Source organism: Bubalus bubalis, chromosome X (assembly GCF_019923935.1).
Source record: "Bubalus bubalis isolate 160015118507 breed Murrah chromosome X, NDDB_SH_1, whole genome shotgun sequence".
In the NCBI taxonomy this organism is placed as follows: domain Eukaryota; kingdom Metazoa; phylum Chordata; class Mammalia; order Artiodactyla; family Bovidae; genus Bubalus; species Bubalus bubalis.
This window is the reverse complement of record NC_059181.1, coordinates 113774648-113794090: the sequence shown is the minus strand read 5'-3', so window position 1 is coordinate 113794090 and position 19443 is coordinate 113774648. Positions and strand designations below refer to the sequence as shown.

General features: G+C 53.5%; 1 protein-coding gene and 1 pseudogene across 1 annotated transcript; one reads left to right on the top strand and one right to left on the bottom strand.

Annotated features, from left to right (window-relative positions):
* The first annotated feature begins 1434 nt into the window (after nt 1-1434).
* Nucleotides 1435-16437, top strand: LOC112582142 (putative MAGE domain-containing protein MAGEA13P). Its single transcript, XM_044936504.2, is given in 4 exon segments — nt 1435-2061; nt 3338-3524; nt 14355-14513; nt 16232-16437. Coding segments are annotated over 4 exon segments (1179 nt in total).
* A 1023-nt stretch (nt 16438-17460) lies between these two features.
* Nucleotides 17461-19428, bottom strand: LOC112582144 (annotated as a pseudogene).
* Nucleotides 19429-19443: the final 15 nt, after the last annotated feature.

Sequence of the window (19443 nt, the reverse complement as noted above, 5' to 3'; positions counted from 1 at the left end):
AGGGACCTCAAGTGGAGATTCTAGGGATCCCAAGGTAAGGCTGATGGAATCCCACAGATCCCTGTCCCTGCCATCGGCCCTGGGAGCCCTCAGGGTGAGAAGAGCACACTAGGTCTGTCCTGATTTCCTGACATCCAGTTCCGTGAGACTGGGGACCTGGTGTGAGAAGCAGGGACTACGGTGGGGAGAGGACAGAGCCCAGGTCCTACCAAAAGTCAAGGTGAGGACCCTGAGGGAGGGCTGAGGGTAGCCAGATCTCAGACCAGAGGCAACCCTGGTAGTCCCCGGGCAGGACGACCTCGTGCCGCATTGCCTGACGTCCCTGTCAGAGAGACTGGGGACCTGCTGATAGCGGAACCTCCAAATGGCAGACAGTACACTTCCAGGTCTTGTCTGGAGTCTAGGCTCCATGCAAGGAAGGACTGAGGTGCTTAGACTCCAACAGGGAGGGATCTTGGACCTTGCAAGAGGGTCTTGGAGGGCCCAGAGTGGGGTGAGCAGTTTCTTGACCTCTGGCTTAGGGACCTCGGGAGGTGAGGTTTTTCAGGCAGAGGGCGGAGGCTTCAGGTTAGCAGAGGCTGGACTCCCCAACCCCAATGGAGGACTGAGCAGACCCCCGCCCCTGTGGTCAGTGCTGGGAGGCCAGGCAGGACGTGAGGAGGAGCTGAGGACCGAGCATCTCCCCAGCCTAGAAGCTGCAGGAGACCCTGGGCAGGTGCTGCCACATGTGGGGCCCCTCAGCGCTTTCTGTTCAGTCTCAGGTCTTGTTCTGAGTTTTCCTGAAGGCCCCCAGAGGGGAAGGACCAGATTGTGCCAGGGCAAAGGTGAGCACTAAAAGGGAGCCCTGAGGGGACCTCCCACCACACAACTGAGAGGACCTCACAGAGTCCACCCCTTGTACCGTCAGAGAATGCTCAGGGCTGTGCCACAGGATACCACCGAGGTGCCCCCTCCATGTCTCTCACAGGAGCTGCAGGAACCAGGAGGCGAAGGCAGACATCTGAGGCCCAGGTCCTGAGTTTGGAGAGCAGAGGAGGTCCAGGCAGTGCCAGGAGTCAAGGTGAGGCGGGTGCCCTGAGTGTACACCAAGGGCTCCCCATCCCAGAACAGAGGGGGCCCCACAAGGGCCTAATCCCCTTACCTTGTCAGTCCCAGAAATCTCGGGCTGTGTTGACCACACCCTAGGGAGCCACCTCACTTCCTCCTTCAGGTAGCCAGGGAACTGGCCATTCCAGAGGCATGCCCCTGTGAGGTCTGAGAGCACCTTCCAAGAGGAGACCTGCAAGTGGCCTGTGGCTGCCCAGGGTGCGGTTCTCAGGTGAGGCCATTCACAGCCCCTCTATCCACCATCCAGGCCCATGGTCCTCATCTGTCCCCATTTGCCCCCATGCCTCACTCTGTGGTTTGATCGCAGGCATCATGCTCATGGTCGAGATGGTTGAGCTGAGCAAGCTTGAGGAAGACCTTCAGGACCCAGGCAAGGCCCAGGGCCCTGTGGAGGCGCAGCTCTTTGGGGCTGAGGCGGGGGAGGCTGCATCCCCCTCAGCCTCCTCCCCCACAGTCTCCTGCTCCGCCCTTGCAGAGGCCTTGCCCCAGGAAGCTGTGAATAAGATGGTGGCTAACCTGATGAAGTTCTTTCTCCTCAAGTATCTGGCCAAACAGCTGACCTCCCAAGCGGAAATGCTGAAGAAGGTCCTCAAGGATAACCAGGAGCACTTCCCGGTGGTCTTCAGTCAAGCCTCAGAGTACCTACAGGTGGTCGTTGATGTGGAGGTGAAGTAGTTGGACCCCGGGGAGCACACCTACATCATGGTCCCCACCCTGGGCCTCACCTGTGATGAGATGCTGAGCAGTGGGCAGAGCCTGCCCAAGGCCAGCCTCCTGGTGCTGGTCCTCAGCCTGATCATGCAGAATGAAGACCTGGCCCCTGAGGAGGCAGTCTTGGGAGCACTCAGCAGGATGGGGGTGTATGTTGGGAGTGCGTACTGTGTCTTTGGGGAGCCCAGGGAGCTTCTGACCCAAGTGTGGGTGCAAGAGGAATACCTGGAGCCTTGGTATTTGGTAGGGTAGGGGTGGAGCCAGGGGTGTGTTTGTCAACCCATCTAGGGCCTGGCCCCCTGAAACAAGGTGCATGGCAGCAGATGGGAGCCTTTGCAGGCAACCTGAAACATACTTTTCTGTACTTTCAGACAAGAGACAAGCTGGGGATCACATCTCTGTCCCCAGACCCCCTCCCCCACACTGGGCCAGGGCTGCCTCTCCACATCACCAGTGTGACATCATGAGACAAGTAAGGAAGCGGACCACTTAACTGGCTGCCTGGCCCAAGATCCAGATTCTAGAATCTCCAGACAGTATTTATTGGGCACTACCACCCTGCTCTGAGGCCCTTCTGCCCTGACCATTCACTGCTTGGGTAGAGAATGCTCCTGAACTAGACTGGCTCCATGGATAGTCAGAGTTCCAACAAGCCATGTGCAGCCCTGCTCGCCCCATCCACTGATGGAGAGCCCACAGCAGGGCACCCCCCTGATGTCACCCAGATCCAAATGTGGATTCAGAGGAGGCTTTGGAGAAGTGGTGGGACCAACCTGAGAACCCAGATCCGGGCCCTCAAGACAACCCGCCCCACAGGGCCCGAACCTCTTCCTCTCGTCTGGGGGCTCAGCCCACCCAGGACAGCCACCTAACTCTGCTCCTGACTGCCACCCTCCCTGCTGTGTCCCTGCCTCCCAACTGCCTGATCAGAGTAAATGCTCCTCTTCCTGTCCCCGATGCTACTATCTGAGCTCAGACTGCATGGCCCGGGGCCGGTGCTGTCAGCCTAGGCGCCCCCACCAGCCTGAACCCCTCCTGTCTCTCGTCCTCCCACCGGTGTTTCACATACCATGGTTCTGTGTCACCCTGCATGCACATCTGTCCTCATCTGCCCCGGATGGAAAGCACAGCCGAGCCCTCTCCTGTTTCAGCCCCAACGTGTCCATGGTGCCCTGGTGGGGCTTCCGGTGGTCCTAGGTCTCCTTCCTCGTCGCCCAGCACTCTGGGTGGCTGTGCTGGCCCTGCACTCTGCTCAGAGCTCATCCAGGACCCAACACTTTCTCATGCAGTTCTGCCCCTGGACCACTGGCTCCTCTTGTCCTGACCACCTACTGTCCTCCTTCCAGGCAGGACCATAACATCCTTTCTCCATCCACCCGAGTGTCAGGTGCTCTCATCTGGGAGTTCTGGGGCGCCCTGCGTCTTCTTGCAGCCTGCCTTTGCCCCCCTCTTCCTCCCAGGCTGTGGCTGCTGTGCACAAGTCTGGACTGCGCACCCCCCACCCAAGGCTTTTGTCTAGTCCCAGAAGGAAGGCTGGTTGATGTCCCAGAGCTACGGCTACACCTGGGCTTGTCCTGTGGGAGTCCAAGGCCTGGAACTGAAGCTAGGCAGGAACCAAGGGACTGACACGGACGTGAAGGAGCCCTCTCTCACAGGCAGAGTGCTGGACGCCAGGGCAGTGTCTCCTCAGGGACTGCTCGCCCCAGGTACAAAGCCTGGGGATGGACTGCAGTCCCCAGTGGGGCACTTACCACTGGGGCACTTACTGCTCCAAGACGAGGCGAATACTGAGTCTGTCGCTAGCCTGCAAACAGAAGACAGAAAATCTGAAACACAAAAAATCAAGACCGACTGATGATTCCTCGGGACTGACCTTGTGTCCCTTGCCCCTTGACCCCCTCTGCTCAGAAAGCCCAGCCCAGGGGGTCCTCCCAAAGTGACTGCAGAGTCAGAGTTAACCAGTCTGTCACGTCAGTGTCAAGTTGACCCTGTGTCTGGCAACATCCACCCCTCTGAAGGTCCCACCTCCCTACATGGGGTCACTGACCAAGAGCCTGAGGTCCCTGAAGGGCTGGGGTCATTCCCTTGTTTGTCTGCTGTGGTGCTGCAGCATCCTTCCCCCGGAGGCCCACCCTATCCCTGTTCCTCGGTTCCAGATCTGAGAATTGGCTTGGGGGCCGAACCTGGATGAGGAATCTTGACCTGTTTACTGGGGTGGCTGCCCTTGGCCTCAGTGTCATTGTGGAGCCTACCTTAATCCGTTGCCCATCCATTGAGCCCCAAGGAGGCCGTGTTGTACTGACCACCTGCCCCGCTCTGTGGGTCCGGTCTTCTGGGTGGCGGCAGCCCTCATCATAGCCCCTGGCTCCTGGCCACTCAGTGCGACCCTGCAAACTCTGCTGCAATCCCCGGGCAGTGGGGACAGGGAGTGGGGCATGTCGTCCGTCTCCTCCATCATGAGGCCCGGCGAGCCTGGCCTCTGTTGTGTGGTGACTTCGCTCTGCTTGGTGGCCGAGCAGTAGGTGACCACCTCTTCTCATGGTTCCTTGGTTCTCCTGCTGGTAGTGCTGTGGGTCCTGCCACAACTCGGGGTGGCGAGCTCCCCTGCTTCCTGGGAGGGAGGGCTCCAGTCCCGTTTGCTCCCTTGGGGGTGGGGGTGGGAGGGCACCAACTCTTTATCCGGTGGGGGGATGGGCTGCTGCTGCAGGTTCAGAAGTTCAGAGACGTCTGAGTAGTCCTGGTCTTCAGGGGCCTGCCTCCCAGTCTCCCTGGCCTTCATGTCAGAGATGCAGGTTTTCCCAAGAGGACCTCCGATGCCAGCGGGTCAGGCTTGCCTTAGCGGAACGTTCAGTGTCTTTGAAGTTCAGCCAATCCTGTTGAATCCTGGGCTGATGTTTGTCCACTGCCTGAAGCTTTGTCAGATACCGGGGAGACTCTAGCTCTCCCGCCCCCAGTTCTCACTGTTCTTCACCCTGAGCTGCTCAGCCCCTTGTGGACAGCAGAACAAAGAAGTCACTTCCCTCTATTTCCCCCTTGTCCCACACTCCTGGATCTTCTCACTTGCCAGGGAATTCCTCTCCCACTGCCAGCCCAGTGAAAGTTATAGCAGCTGGGCTGTGGCCTTGAGCCCAGGGCTGAGTGCACAGGATGGGTCCTCATAACCCGTGGGGCAGGGGATGTCAACCCTGTACCAAGGCCCCATCTCTCCACCTCTCCTCGGACCACTCCAGAGCCAGCCTCCTCGGGATGGGTCCTTCGTGAGGCTATTCCCGGGGGTGGGGTGGGGGGGAGTTGGTGCCGGAGGCTGGCTGGGGACTCACCACCAAGGGGACAGGGAGCAGGCAGAGGTGGGCAGGGCATCCCTTCACCTGCAGTGTTGACCTGACAGTTCCTGCCAGCCCGTCAGGAGGTGCAGCGCACAGACAGGCATTGGAGGTGTCCACAGTGGGCCCTGGTGGTCGGGCCCTCACAGTGCCTGAGGCTCGTGATAGATATTGACCGAACAGGAGAACTGACAAGAGGAATTGGTGCCTGAGCGGTGGCTGTGTGTACACACAGAACGCCAAGTGCTTTGCCTGGGTGGCTCCATGCTCTGCCCTGCACGCAGCCTGGTGGGAGGGGCTCTTGGTGTCTTTCGCATGAGACAACTGCTGGGTTGGGCAGGAGAACTGTTTCCAGTGTGCTGGCCACCTGGTCATCTGCTAGCTCCGGTGTAAGCCCAGCCTGATGGGAGAGGGCAGGTCTGGGTGCCAGACCTCACAAGGCAAAGTGCATTCAAGTCCACAGACACCTGTCCTGCAAGAGGCTCCTCCACTGTGCAGGGCATCAGGTCTCCACTCACCCCTGTATCACTCAGGGCTGGGGTGTTGGGAGACTGGAGTGCATCTTCCAGGCAGACCTGTGAAGTGCAGAGCCTGAAACGAGGCAGAAGTTGGGGAGTGTGTAGAGTGGGGAACCAAATACTGACTCACATCAAGAGACCATGGAAGGCTTTTTAGTTGGGAGAGCCGTCTGGACTGGGACTTGTAGGAGAGAGGGTCTCCTTGGATGGGAAATGGGGAAAGGGCCCCCAGAAGGGTCAGACCCATGGAGGGAACTGAGCTCAGCTCTGTAGCTGGATCAAGGTTATGGGAAAGGGTCTGGGTTACTAGACTGGGTCCAACTCAGAGGCGACTCTAAGGCATCTGCCCTATACCCTGCATACAGCTGATCAGTGCCCTCACTTGCAGTTTAAAAGGAAAGCCATTGCTTCTCTCCCTGAGAAGAATCCATTGATTCAGTCATTTGGTTAGTCAGTGATTGGACAAAACTTTGTGTGCCTCCCATAGACAGGGTCAGGCTGCAGGTAGACAAGAGGGGCACACAGGTGAGTCAGGCAATAACCAGCATGGCTCTTTCCAGGATGAGTGGCTCTGGCAGCTGCTGCCTGTCCTCGCTGAACTGGACACGGGCACCGTCTTCTGCAGGCTGACTTCTCCTGGCTTGTGTGGAGGTTTCCAATTGTTGTTACTGACTCCAGAAAGAGGTTTAGAGAGATGTCTTGAGAGTTATTGCCTGGATACTGGATGAAACGGTTAGATAGCATCACCAACTCAATGGACGTGAATTTTACCAAACTCTGGGAGATGGTGAAGGACAGGGAAGCCTGGCGTGCTGCAGTCCATGGGGCCACAAAAAGTCGGACACAACTTAGCGACTGAACACACACAGAGGTGAGGGCGTTGGGCCCAGGTTCTCCTGGCTCCCAGCAGAAGGTTGATTTGCCCCCGTGGCACCCAGTGTCCCCCAGGCTGAGCAGAGTGGCTGCTGCTGATGCATTGTGCAGAGAAGGAAGACGTGGTGCAGGTTTGCCCAGACCAGCTCCCCAGTGGCCTGAGCTGTGGCAGCTTCAAGTGCCAGGAGGAGTTTGGCAGTGTGGGCCCCTCGCTTACTGCCTTTGAAGGAGTAGTGCAGGCAGTGAAGACAAGATGAGATGGGAGGCTGGCCTTGGCCTGTTGTATTGCCCACCTAGTGTTCCCAAATGGCACTTGGAGGAGGCTTTAGGAAAGGGGCCAGCTTCGCATCTGAAATGAAACTAGAGTTTGACAGTAATGTGCTGCTTGCTCATTGTGCCATCTGCTGGCCAGCTCTTCCAGCTTCACTTTTTTTTTTTTTTTAAACTGAAGTCTACCTAAGGCTTTCCTCATAGCTCAGTTGGTAAAGAATCCACCCTCAACACAGGAGACCCCAGTTCGATTCCTGGGTTGGAAAGATCCCCTGGAGAAGGGAAAAGCTACCCACTCCAGTGTTCTGGCCTGGAGAATTCCATGAACTGTATACTGTAGAGTTCATGGCGTCACAAAGAGTTGGACATGACTGAGTGACTTTCACTCACTTTCACATAGTTGATTAACAATGTTGTGCCCATCGTTTCTGGTGTACAGCAAGGTGATTCACTATATAAATACTTGCAGATTATTTTCCATTATAGGTTATTGTATATATTGAGTATAGTTCCCTGTTCTATACAGTAGGACAATAATTATGTATTTTATACATTGTTGTTCTGTTTCTCAGTTGTATATGACTTTGTGACCCCATGGACTGCAGCACACCAGGCTTCCCTGTCTTTCATTCTCCCCCAGAGTTTGCTCAAACTCATGTTCACTGAGTCGGTGATGCCATCCAATCACCTCATCCTCTAGCACCCTCTTCTCCTTCTGTCTTCAGTCCTTCCCAGCATCAAGGTCTTTTCCAGTAAATTGCCTCTTCACATCAGGTGGCCAAAATATTGGAGCTTCAACTTTAGCATCAGTCCTTCCAATGGATATTCAGGGTTGATTTCTGTAGAACTGACTGACTTGGTCTCCTTGCTGTCCACGGGACTCTCAAGACTCTTCTCCAGCACCACAGTACTACTATTTCATACATAGTAGAGTGTATCTGTTAATCCCAAACTCCTAATTAATCCCTTCCCTTGTTTTCTGTTTTGGTAACCAAAAGTTTATTCTCTGAGTCTGTTTCTGCTTTGCAAATAATTTCATTTGTATCATCTTTTTAGATTCCACATATAATTAATATCATAGGACATTTGTCTTTCTCTTTCTGACATACTCCACTTGGTATGATAATTTCTAGGTCCACTCATGTTTCTGCAAAAGGTATTACTTCATTATTTTTCATGGCTGAGTAGTATTCCTGTGTGTGTGTGTGTGTGTGTGTGTGTGTGTGTATACCATGTCTTCTTTGTCCATTTATCTGTTGATGGACATTTACATTGCTACCATATCTTGGCTATTATAAATAGTGCTGCAATGAACATTGGGATGCATGTATCTTCTCAAACTAGAGTTTTTGTCTTTTCCTGGTATATATTCAAGAGTGGGATTGCTGGATCATATGGTAGTTCTGTTTATAGTTGTTTGAGGAACCTCCATACTGTTCTTCACATTGAGTGTACCAATTTACTTTTCAACCAACAGTGTACAAGGGTTCCCTTTTCTATGCACCCTCTCCAGCATTTAGTCTTTGTAGGTTTTTTGATGATGGCCATTCTTTCCAGTGTAAGATGATACTTCATTGGAGTTTTTATTTGCATTTATCTGATAATTAAGAACATTGAGCATCTTTTCATGTGCCTTTTGGCCATTTGTGTCTTTGGAGAAATGTCTATTCAGGTGTACTGACCATTTTTTGATTGGATGGTCTTTTTTTTTTGCAGCTTCAGTTTTAGTTAAAAGTGGTTAGCAATAAGAGCTTCCATGGCAGAAAGCTCCAGGCAGTGCTTGGAGGGTGTGAATATAAAAATGAGGTGCTAAACCTAATATGTAATACATAGTAAAATATTTCATTTCCTTTTCCTCCTCTGACCATTTCTGCCTTCTTAATCCTTCTAACTTTCCCAAGGCATGGAGATGTCAGATACATAGCAACGGATATTAAAATGGATTCTTAACTCTCATTACCACAAAGATATAGCAACTGAATTTGCATGTTCCGTGCCTTGAGCCTATACCAGGAGCCCAGGCATTGGCACAGAAGCCCATTGTTTGTATCCCATGGATCCGTGAGGGTGGATGGCTCCTTTTTTGAGTGGATGTGTGTCCATGTAGCTCATAGGCTGGGCCAGTGCATAGGGCACACAGAGGGGCTGCCTATTTGTGCTCATGATGTGAATGACATAATCCAGAGCCTGGGCTTTTGGATCCAGGGACCTGGGTTTGGACATCAGCTCTTCTCCTGCTGTGTAGCCTTGGCACTTGCTATCTCTGGGTGTCTCTCCTCTGTTGAAAACCAGGTAGCACAAGATGATGCTCGTGACACAGGGCTTTTCCAGGGCACAGCCTTGGACGTCATGTTGTCTCCCACTGGGGCTCAGGGTCTGTCTTTGCTTCTACTTCTGCAGTTGGGAGGTTAGTCCAGCCACACTGCCTATGAAGATTTTTCTTGATTCCCAGACTTGGTAAATTTCAGAATCCTCTACAGTGTTCAAGGGACTCTAATGTGACCTTGGTGAAATTCCCTTATGCCATCTGGAAGTTGTCAGTTGTGCATGTAGAAAATGAGATGGTTGGTCCAGAACAGGGATTCTCCAACCTTTGTGTCCATGGGATATCTAACTGGCAGGTGGTGTGGGGTTCAGCCTCCCAAACAGATCAGAGGCAGGCTGCTCAGTTGAAGCGAGGCCTGCTCCCCATCCCACTTCTTCCTAATCTCTTCCTGGCCCACTGCTCATAGAGGCCCCCAAAGTGTGCCAGAGAGCACAGTTTGAAAACCAGTGACCTAGATCTGAGATTTTGGTGTGCATTCAGATCCCTCAGTGATCTTGTCAAATGTGGCTTCTGATTCACATGTTCTGAGGTGGACCTGAGATTCTGTGCTTCTGACCAGATGCCAGTTGATGCCTAAGTGTCTGGTCCATGGATAGCATTTTGAAAAGCAAGGGTCTGATCATAGACTGCCTTTGACCTTTCACATCCTTTGGTTGGGACTTCTTACTGTTACTCTGATTGTGTCATAAAATTGTTGAATGAACGTTTCTATTAAGGGCAACATCTTCAACTATACAAATCTGGAAACTGACCTGGGATATGAAGGAGACAGAAAGTATTTGTTTCTCAACTGTGAGTGTCTGAAACATCTGTAAAATATTTTCTGAAGAATACAAATTGGGTTAAGAAGCTGTTGCACTTTGTTAGGAAGAGTTGCACTTTGGTTTGGTTGTAGTCTGGATCATACAGAAAGCGTTAGTCGATGAGTTGTGTCCAACTCTGTGCAACCCCACTGAGTGTAATCTGCCAGGCTTCTCTGTCCATGGAATTTCCCAGGCAAGAATACTGGAGTGGGTAGCCATTCCTTTCTCTAGGGGATCTTCCTGACCGAGGGATCAAACCTGGGTCTTCTGCATTGCAGGCAGATTCTTTACCATCTGAGCCACAAGGTAAGCTAATGGACACTTTTCTAAGGGAATTTCTGACAGAAACAAGTGACCTGCTTTCAGACTCTGGCTGAGGCCTGTCTCCACACTGTATGTCTAAGTGAAGGCTCAGAATTGTGGACAGCTGTTGGTGTGTCTAGCATCCATGTGCTTTCTTGATAATCTTAATGATGTGGCATCTAGAAAGATACCTTCATGTAAGTGGCCTCCACCCTTTCTGTCCATTGCTGAGTTGAGTGCTCCAGGTTCAGAGTTGGTAGAGTGTTCTGTCTTTAGCACTCTGTTGGGACTCCTCTGGTGTGTGTCCAGAAGACCAGCTGCTTTGACAGACCGTAGGGCTTTGCTTGTCAGTCTTTGTCTGTTTCAATTCGGTAACATCATGGCTAAGGTGAGGAACCCACTTTAGCAAGGAGACAAAAGCCCAGTTGCTAGAGTAGCCAGTGTGTTGAAATGTCAGGTATCCTTTGTGGAATATGGCAGGAGAACAGTGTGTGCTCGGTGGCATTGCCCGAGCCCTTCATTAAGAAGGATGACCACTTTCCCATGGGGGTGGAGGTGGCATGTGCACCATCTGAGGAAGCAAGGTGAGACTGAACACCAGGGAGGCTGGATCCAAACACAGAGGTGTTCTTTTGGTGGTCAGTCAGTGAAGAGAACAGTCTAGGGGATGTGTGTTCCCAGGACTTGTCAATGGGCTTCTTTAGCATCAGGCACCTGGGAAGCCCAGAGTGTGCTGGACCACCCCCTCCTCCAGACGCTGACAGTCTGGCGACACTGGCCCATCAATAGCTCTGTCAGTGGCCACCAGTCACCTTCTTTCCTTCATTAATCCCCTCACTCTCTGGTGTGTGAGCACCTCCTTGGTGCCTGGCATTGGGTCTACAAGGGTGGAGAAGATGGGGAACTTGCTGACAAGCCCCAGACAGGCAGACAGAAAGGCGCAGCTCCTAGAATCTGGAATCTCTGAGGAGGGATGCCAGGGATGGTTGCTGGGGGCCATGGAGCTCAGTGTGTGTCTGGGGTACCGATCCAGAGTGCGTTGCCTTCCCGTCACATCCCCAGAGCGTTTGGGTCACCGCAGGTACACGTGAAGGGCCTGTGCCTGAGCCTTCCTTGCACACCTTTGATGAAGCATGAGAGTCTTTTTTTCCAGCCACCTCTCTCCCACTCAGTTCCCCCTGGCATAAAATCAGCAGTTCAGAGTAGAGGAGTCTCAGATAGAATCCTTAAGAAGAAGTGTCTGGAGAAATACCCTGCTCGTCCAGTACTTCCTGAGCTCTCTTAAACCCAGGGCCTTTGCTGACATGACACAGGCAGACTACTAATTGCTCTTTGGCCCCTGCGACCCAGGCCACCCTGGTAGCATAAGCACAAATCCTAAAATACAGCTTTCCCCAAGGCAACCCCTGACTCCCACAACTTGGTGTTCGAGTGCCTGCAGCTCTCTGGCCTCATCTTGCCCGTCTGTCAAATGAGGTCAATGAAAACAGTTCTGGGCCCAGGCTCAGCCGTCGTTCTCCACGCTTCTCGGGGCTCCAACCCCCACCTCGGGCCTTCCTCCCTTCCTCGCAGCAGCACTTCCCCCGTCTCCCCGATGATCATGGACTCGCCTCCACTCCCACAGCCTGCTCCCAGCGTGCCCAGCCCTTCACACTGCTGCTTTGGCAGATCCCTCTCTCCTTGCTTCCTGTGTCCTCCTGAAGCCTCTGAGGCTGACTTCAGGACTGTTCCTTCCTCCCCACAACTTCCAGAAGCCTCTCTGTAGTACTCTTTTTGTGAAAGGATACTTTGGGTGGTTTGTGTGTGTGTGTGTGTGTATGTTTGTGTGCAACATTCCAAAACCCTCTCTATAGTACTCTTTTTGTGCAAGGTTACCTTGAGCAGTTTCTGGTGTGTGTGTGTGTGTGTGTGTGTACAAGGTTAGTTTGGGCGGTTTCTGTGTATGTGTGTGCACACGTTCACATGGAACCTTCCAGAACTCTCTCTATAGTATTCTTGTGGTGCAAAGTTACCTTGAATAGTTTCTGTTTGTGTGTGCATGTGCGTGCGTGTGTGCATGCACTGTTACCCCAGCTAGACTGCAAGCCCTCTGAGGATAAAGACCCCACCCTGCTTACCTTGGTACTGTCCCCAGAGCTGCCTGTGCCAGAGGAGACACTTACTAGGTGCTGGCTATTGGCTTCGAGTCACTTGGCACTCATCAACTCTGCTGTACCACTCTGGATTCGGCAGGTGATGAGATAGGCCCTGCCCAGGCATCAGTGTGTGCGAGGCGGGTAAGCATGGTAAGTATGTCAGTAATCTCATTGGACGCAGGACCACTCCCTGTAGAAACATCTGAAGTGCTAGGATGCCTCTCCCTGTGAGAAGAGGGAGGTGGCCTCTGAGTGGCACACTGCAGAGTGGGTGGGGTGTGGATGGTAGCGAGACAGGAGTCCACCCCCAGGGGCCAGTCCTGACTCTAGCACTTGTGACCTGCTCCCGGTCCCCATAGAGGGTGGGGCCTGGAACATGGGACATAGGAGGTCCTTTCCAACTCGGCACACACTGGATGCTATGACTGTACCATCCGGGAATTCAGTGTTGACAGACTCAGAGGGTTGTCTTTGTCTTTGTCTTTTTGGTTTCTGCGTTGTTTGACTTGATTCTGTGCTGGCTCAGCATGGGTCTTCTCTGATGCTGGCTCAAGAAGCCCGCCTCCCTGAACTGCTTCCTCTTCCTACCACTCAGTGTCTACCCAACATCATGCCACATTTCTCACCTCAGCCGTGGAGGAAAGACAGCTCCATACATTGGGTCCTTGTGTGTTGTCCCAGCTCAGGCTGTCTTTCCATTCCTTAGGTCACATGCTAGTCACTCACTCCCAGGTACTTTTTGTTTTGTTTTGTTTTGTTTTATTTTTTGAGCTCTCAGTAAATGTAGATGACTTTTAAAATTTTACTTATTTCTTTTGGCCCCGATGTGAGGCATGTGGAATCTTAGTTCCCTGGCCAGGGATCGAACCCATTTCCCTGCAGTGGAAGCAAGGAGTCTTAACCACTAGACCACCAGGGAAGTCCCACTCCCAGGTACTTTTGCATTCTGGTTATCTGGAATTCGTCCTGATTGCCTTATCCTTGCTTCTGGTTAGATACCCTCCTCCCTTCTGCCTTGTTATCTTAGTCACAAGTCTTTTCTGTGTTTGGTTTCCCTTCTGTAAGTCTCTGGACCAGACAGAGATGAACAGCGAAGCTAATGAAGTTTAAGATTAAGCTTCAGAGTCATTGGCATTTCCAGGTCTGGAAGAGGCCCTAGCATTATGGTATATGCCAGTCATCTGGTTTGTAAAATCAACGAAAGGTTGTTTAGCCACAGTTGGCTCAGGGCATCTCTGTGTCCATTCTGCTGCCTCCATCCCTCTTGCTCTTGTATTGGGTGGCTATACAGTGACCATGGGCATATTGGGAATCTGGCTAAGGGGAGATTAAATCAGGAGAAAGTAGTTTGGATTTCGAGAAACATATTTTAGGAGCTCCCAACCAGTTCTGTACACATTCAAGTTATTCCTAGCCATCCTGTATTGAAATAGCTTCCAGGAATACTCGAACTTACGGTGCCTGTGTGCAGTATCAGGACAAGAGGTGTGAGGTTGGAGGGAACATTGTGATATGTTCACCCAGTGAAGGGGGTGACCCTTTGTCACCCAGCAGGTAAAGGTTCAGCGGGATGATGATGCTCGGGGCCAGCCAGTGTGGAGGACATGGCATGCTTGACTGCGGTTGGGGGAGTGGACACTGGGGAGCCTTTGCAGAAGGGCATTTGCTGGCATGTGCCAGCACCTCGGGTGTGTGCCCTGTACCCCGGGCCTCTTCCTCTATGGTTCTTCAGTCAGTGAGTGTGTGGTCACGTCAAGTGGTTGTATTGGCACAATGAGTTTTCCCTTCCCTTCCATCAGGAGGGAAGAGTCAGTAACTTGTGGGACCCCTGACACTGGGAGGTGAAAACAGACACATGAAGGTGTGCAGACATGGAGGAGTGTGCCTGAGATGCTGGGAGTGAAGAAGTCATCCCCCAACTCCCCGTTTGCCCCTGCTGAGAGATGTACAGACAGGGTTGACCTTCTGTCTTCATTTGCCGGCAGTCACGTCAGGATTGATTGGGTGGCTCACACTACAACTGTGTGGGTTCAGGAGGCCGGCAGCCAAGGTCAAGGTGTCGGCTGATGTTGATGCTCATGAGGGCTGTGGAGAGAGTCTGTCCCATCTCTCCCCCATCACTTCCGGGGGCATTGCTGGCCATGGTGGGTGTGTCTGGGCTTGAAGAGTTGCACCTTCCTCTTCACCCCAGTTCCCCTGTGTGCCTGTCTGTCTCTAAATGTGTCCTTTGTATGGGGACAGCCATCCTGTTAGAGGAGGGTCCATCCTAATGAGCTCACTGGACCTCCATCAGCTCTGTGAAGACCTTTCCTTTGTCTGTAAGGTCACGCTGAGGTACTCGGGATTGAGACTCCAGCACCTGGATTTGAGGGGATGCAATGTTTTCCTCACACCCTACAAAGGTTCTGAGGTAGGAACACACTGGAATGTTCCAAGGATGGAAGGATGGCCTTAATGGCTACTAGGGGTGAATCCAGGGGCGAGGAGAGAAGGCCGCCAGGGCAGAAGCCAGATCACGTGGGGCCTCGTAGGCCTGTGAGAACTGTGGCTCTGCTGTGCTCGGGGAAGGAAAGGCCCAGGAGTCTCTAGAATGGATTCGTCTGGGACCTTGTCCCCATCCTCACATCGATGTGGAAACAGAGGCTCCCTTGCAGGTGCTAAGACCCTGCTGAGGTTCAGGCCCGCTGCTCTGCTCTTCTGCCTTCACCCACCTCCAGTGAACAGGGATCCCCCCCCTTCCAGGTACAAGGAAAGAAGTGAGAATGGAGGTGTGTGTGGTCAGCTCCCCTGCTTCATGCGTTATCTCTATCTCTTAGCACTTCCTCAGTTGCAGAACAGAGTGACAGTAACCTAGCAGGTTATTTGAGGTTTGAATTCTGTGATCCTTGTGTGGTGCTGTCCCAGGCCCTGGCGAGGACACAGAGAGTGCCTGTCCCAGTAGTTCCTGCTCTCCTTTCTTCTTTCTCTAGCTCTGGGCAGGGGCCGGGGCATCTGCTGACAGTGGAGGCCATGGTGCAGGAAGGGCTGGGAGGAAGGTGGCTCCCAAAGGCAAGGGGAAGACTCCTGGCAGGGCCATCTGAGGTCCAGGGTGGCCCCAGGGCCGAGGCCAGACAGGTTAGCATGGGTCTGCCCTCAGCAGCCCTTGATTCAGATGTGGGATCTACAGAGCATGGGCAGAGATGGGACCCGGGAGTTGAGGAGTCTTTGTCAGCTGTGGCTTGGGACAGCGAGGGTCCCTGGGCTGGGAGATGGCAGCTGAGGTGCCTGACCACACTCTGGGCCTCAGTCCCAGTTGTGCTCTGAGGCAAAGGTGGGTCCAGGTCTGCACGTGGCACTTGTCTGTGGATGTATGTGTGTGTGTGTGTGTGTGTGTGCCCAGCAGAGACCATGAAGGCCGCACAGCACCCAGCCTGGGTTGCACACCCCCGCTGCTTGCAGCCGGGCCTGAGCAAGTCCCCTGACTCCCCAGGGGTGAGGCCCCACAGCAACACCTCTCTGCTGGTGAGTCACTTGGGGACCTGATGCCCACAGGCTCCCCACTGGGGCCCTCCTACTCTGTCCCTGCGGCCTGCAGTGGGCAGACTGAGAGCTGCCCGTGGCCTGGTGGGTTCGTGGAGCACCAGGCCTCTCCCTTTCATTTCGCTCCCTCCCTCGATTGGCCTCGTCCCAAATTCCCTTTGCTGAGGTGAGACCATCTGAAAGGCTCAGACAGAGGACCCAGTTCACCTCGGGTCCCTTCTGTGATACGGTCTTAGTCTCTAGCAGGAATGACTTTGAATCACCTTGCTCTCCTTCTGTGTCCTGTCTTTGCACACAGGTCTTGTGGACGTTGGGGACACTTTGCTGTGCCCATAAAACCTAGGACCCAATGAGGTGGAGGAGCTGGAGAATCAAGCCCTGCTACCCAACCTGCAACAGAAGTACCTGACTGTGCTTGCCGACCCCCGCTGGCTGCTGCAGCCTGTCCCGGGGAGGGCCAGGAAAGACGTCTTCCAGGTAGATATCCTCAAGCACCTAATCCCCTTTGGGCGGGAGGCCTGCCAGACTGAGCACTCCAGAGTAAGGTGATGGAGAGATCAGCTCATGGTGACACCGCCCAGTCACCGCCACGCCCTAGGCATGTCCATCTGGTTGGGTCTGAATCGGTCCTGCCCTGGGGTGGGCTGGCCACTTGGTGTGAGGCCAGGGGCGGGGACTCCCCTCATGCAGTGCTGCTCTGGACTCAGGGAGAGTCTTTGGGACTTTGACCTTTATGAAAATATGGCATCACCAGTCGTTTTGGCCCTGCTGGGTCTGGGTGCTTGAGAGAAATGTGTTGTTAGGAAACCGGTTAGTGTTTTTCCCTCTGTGTTCTGGTCCAAACTCCCTATTTTGGAACAGTGTCCAGAGGGTGATGGGGGAGCCCGGGGGCTGGGGTGAGCATCGGCAGGCAGAGAGGCCCGCAGGCCCAGAAACAGGCAGCAGTCTGTCCTTGCAGGTGACCCTTGTCCTGCTGTAAAGTGTCCCTTGGCTCACAAAGCACGTGTGTTGGACATGGTGCCTGGCGGCCGCACGTCCAAAGACAGGCTCCTAAATACAGTTGTGAGGGCAGAGCGACAAGGGCTGGCGTTCACCTTGTGGAAACTTTGTACTTGTCTTTGGGTTTGGGGTCATGTGTTTTCAAGGCCCTTGGCAGTGGCATGACTGTGTTTTCCGGTGACCCTCTTGGGGAGGCCTCTGAATCAGGAGCTGGAGACACTCAGCTGCTGATCAGAAACTTGTGGCATCATTGGGGGACCCATAAGGAGCCCTTTTTACTTTAGGGTGAATGACTCATGGGAGGTGACACCCTCAAGATCAGGAGCCCAGCTGAGCTGTCTGTTGAGTGGCAGGCAAGGCCCAGGGACCAGCCCATCCTGGGCTCGCCTTAATGCTTGGCTTATGAACCAGATCCTTGGCTGGGCATGTGAAATGCTGCTTCAGGTGAAAAAGGACCACAGGGACAGGACCGAAGCCTGCCTGGGCTATGGGCTTCCAGCTTCATCTGGCTCACCCAGTGCCGTGTGTGAATAGCATGGACAGATAGAAAGAACACAGACTTGCAGTTCTTGTTCGATGCTTTATTTAGTCCAGTGGAGTTTTGCTTTACTTTACTAGAGCCAGAAATCAATTTTTGATTACAAGATAGTGCTCTTGAGTCTCCCTAGGAATCTGGGAGCTCAGGGATTGGGCTTGTCCTTGACCTGCTCACAGAGGACACACATAATCTGAGGACTCTCCCTGCTCCTCCTCCGCCTCAGAGGCCTTGTTTGGGGCCATGACGGAAAGGGCCACTGTCAGGATGGAGTAACAGGTGTTGTACAAAGCCATCACTGATTCATAACCTGGGTACTCTGGGGGGCTCTCAGGCAGTTCCCCTGGGCTGTCCCTTCCAGCAGTAGCTGGGTGTACAGACATGGCATTGCTGGATGTACCCTCTCCACTGGGGCCGCCCTGCTCACTGGGGAGATGGTTTCCCCTGGCCCACCCGGCTACACTGCCGGTAGACCAAAGGCAAGAGGGCACAAATGAGGGCCGGCTGGGGTTCTGTGAGCAGTTGGGGTTCTCTTCTGGACTTTCTTGCCCGCCTCCTGGGAACGCTGGTTGTGGTGGAGTTGAGGAGAGTGTCTGGTTGCCACCGCTCGCTTCTTGCTCTTTGGGGTCCCTATTGAACTGATGGTGGGCTGAGCAGTTTTTCTGGAGTCATCTTTCCTCTGGATGTTCTGCAGGAGGACAAGCTTGTCTCTCTGAAAATTGGAGTGCAATAGATCTGAAAGGAAATGAATCATTTTCACCATGGTTGGGGAGAGGAGCCCTTCCTCCCCACTCTCCTCCCCACCACTGTCCTGGCCTTGCCTAAGTATGGAGATAAGGTCTCTTCATTTCTGGCATGTTATGAGGCCCTAGCATGTTGCTCCTTGCTTGAGGTGTTACTGGACCTCCGTGACATTAAGTGGCCCCTCAGGGTCTGGAGTCACCCCTGCAGGTCCTGTCTAAGGAGGTTCATGGAACACGACAGGCCCTGCTTTCTCCTCTTTCATTAGCCACCCTTTCACAAGAAAAATGTTCTCCTGGAAAATGAAACCCATCCAGCACTTGGCTAGCCTAGCCTAATCTCCCTGGAATGGCTTTCTACATTACCATCATCCTCTTCCTCCCTGCAGAGCAACCCGGAGGGCGGATTTTACTGAACCCATAGAGGTTCAGTTCATGGATGAAACTCTTCACACTGTTTGTCTCGAAGATCCTGTCTGTGCCTCTGTGCTGGAGGACCTCCATCTGGAAGAGATCTGCCTTGATGCCCACCGTGTCTCCCTCGTTGTTCCAGTGCACAGAGGTGAAGGCCACATCCTCCATGATCCACTCGAGCTTCCTGGGAAAGCCCTAGGACAGCATTGTTCTCTTCCTCATTGGCCATTTCTGGGTTCTGGCCCTGTGGGGGCAGATTGTCATGGAGGCCTGGATTGGGGCTCTCAGGTTGGTCATGCTGCTTCTCCAGAGCCTCCTTTGAATCCACGTTTGGATCTGGGGAGGAATCACAGGGATCACCTGCTGTGGGCTCCTCATCAGTTGATGGGGCCAGCAGGGCTGCCCGTGCCTCGTGGGAACTCTCACTAACCATGGAGCTAGTCTAGCTCAGGAGCATTCTCCACCCAAGCAGTGAATGCTCAGGGCAGAAGGGCCTCAGACCACGGTCGGGGTGCCCCATAAATAATCTCTGGAGATTCTAGAATCTGTGTCTTGGGCCAGGCAGCCAATTAAGTGGTCAGCTCCCTTAATTGTTTCATGATGTCACAGAGGTGATGTGGAGAGGCAGCCCTGGCCCAGTGTGGGGGAGTGGGGGATGGGGACAGAGATGTGATCCCCAGCTTGTATCTTGTCTGAAAGTACAGAAAAGTACATTTCAGGTTGCCTGCAAAGGCTCCCATCTGTGGCCAGGCCCCTTGTTTCAGGGAACCAGGCCCTGGATGGGTTGACAAACGTGCCCCTGGCTCCACTCCCTCCCTACCAATGGGCAGGCTTCTGCTGAAGGGCCAGGTCCTGGCGAGTCCTGGC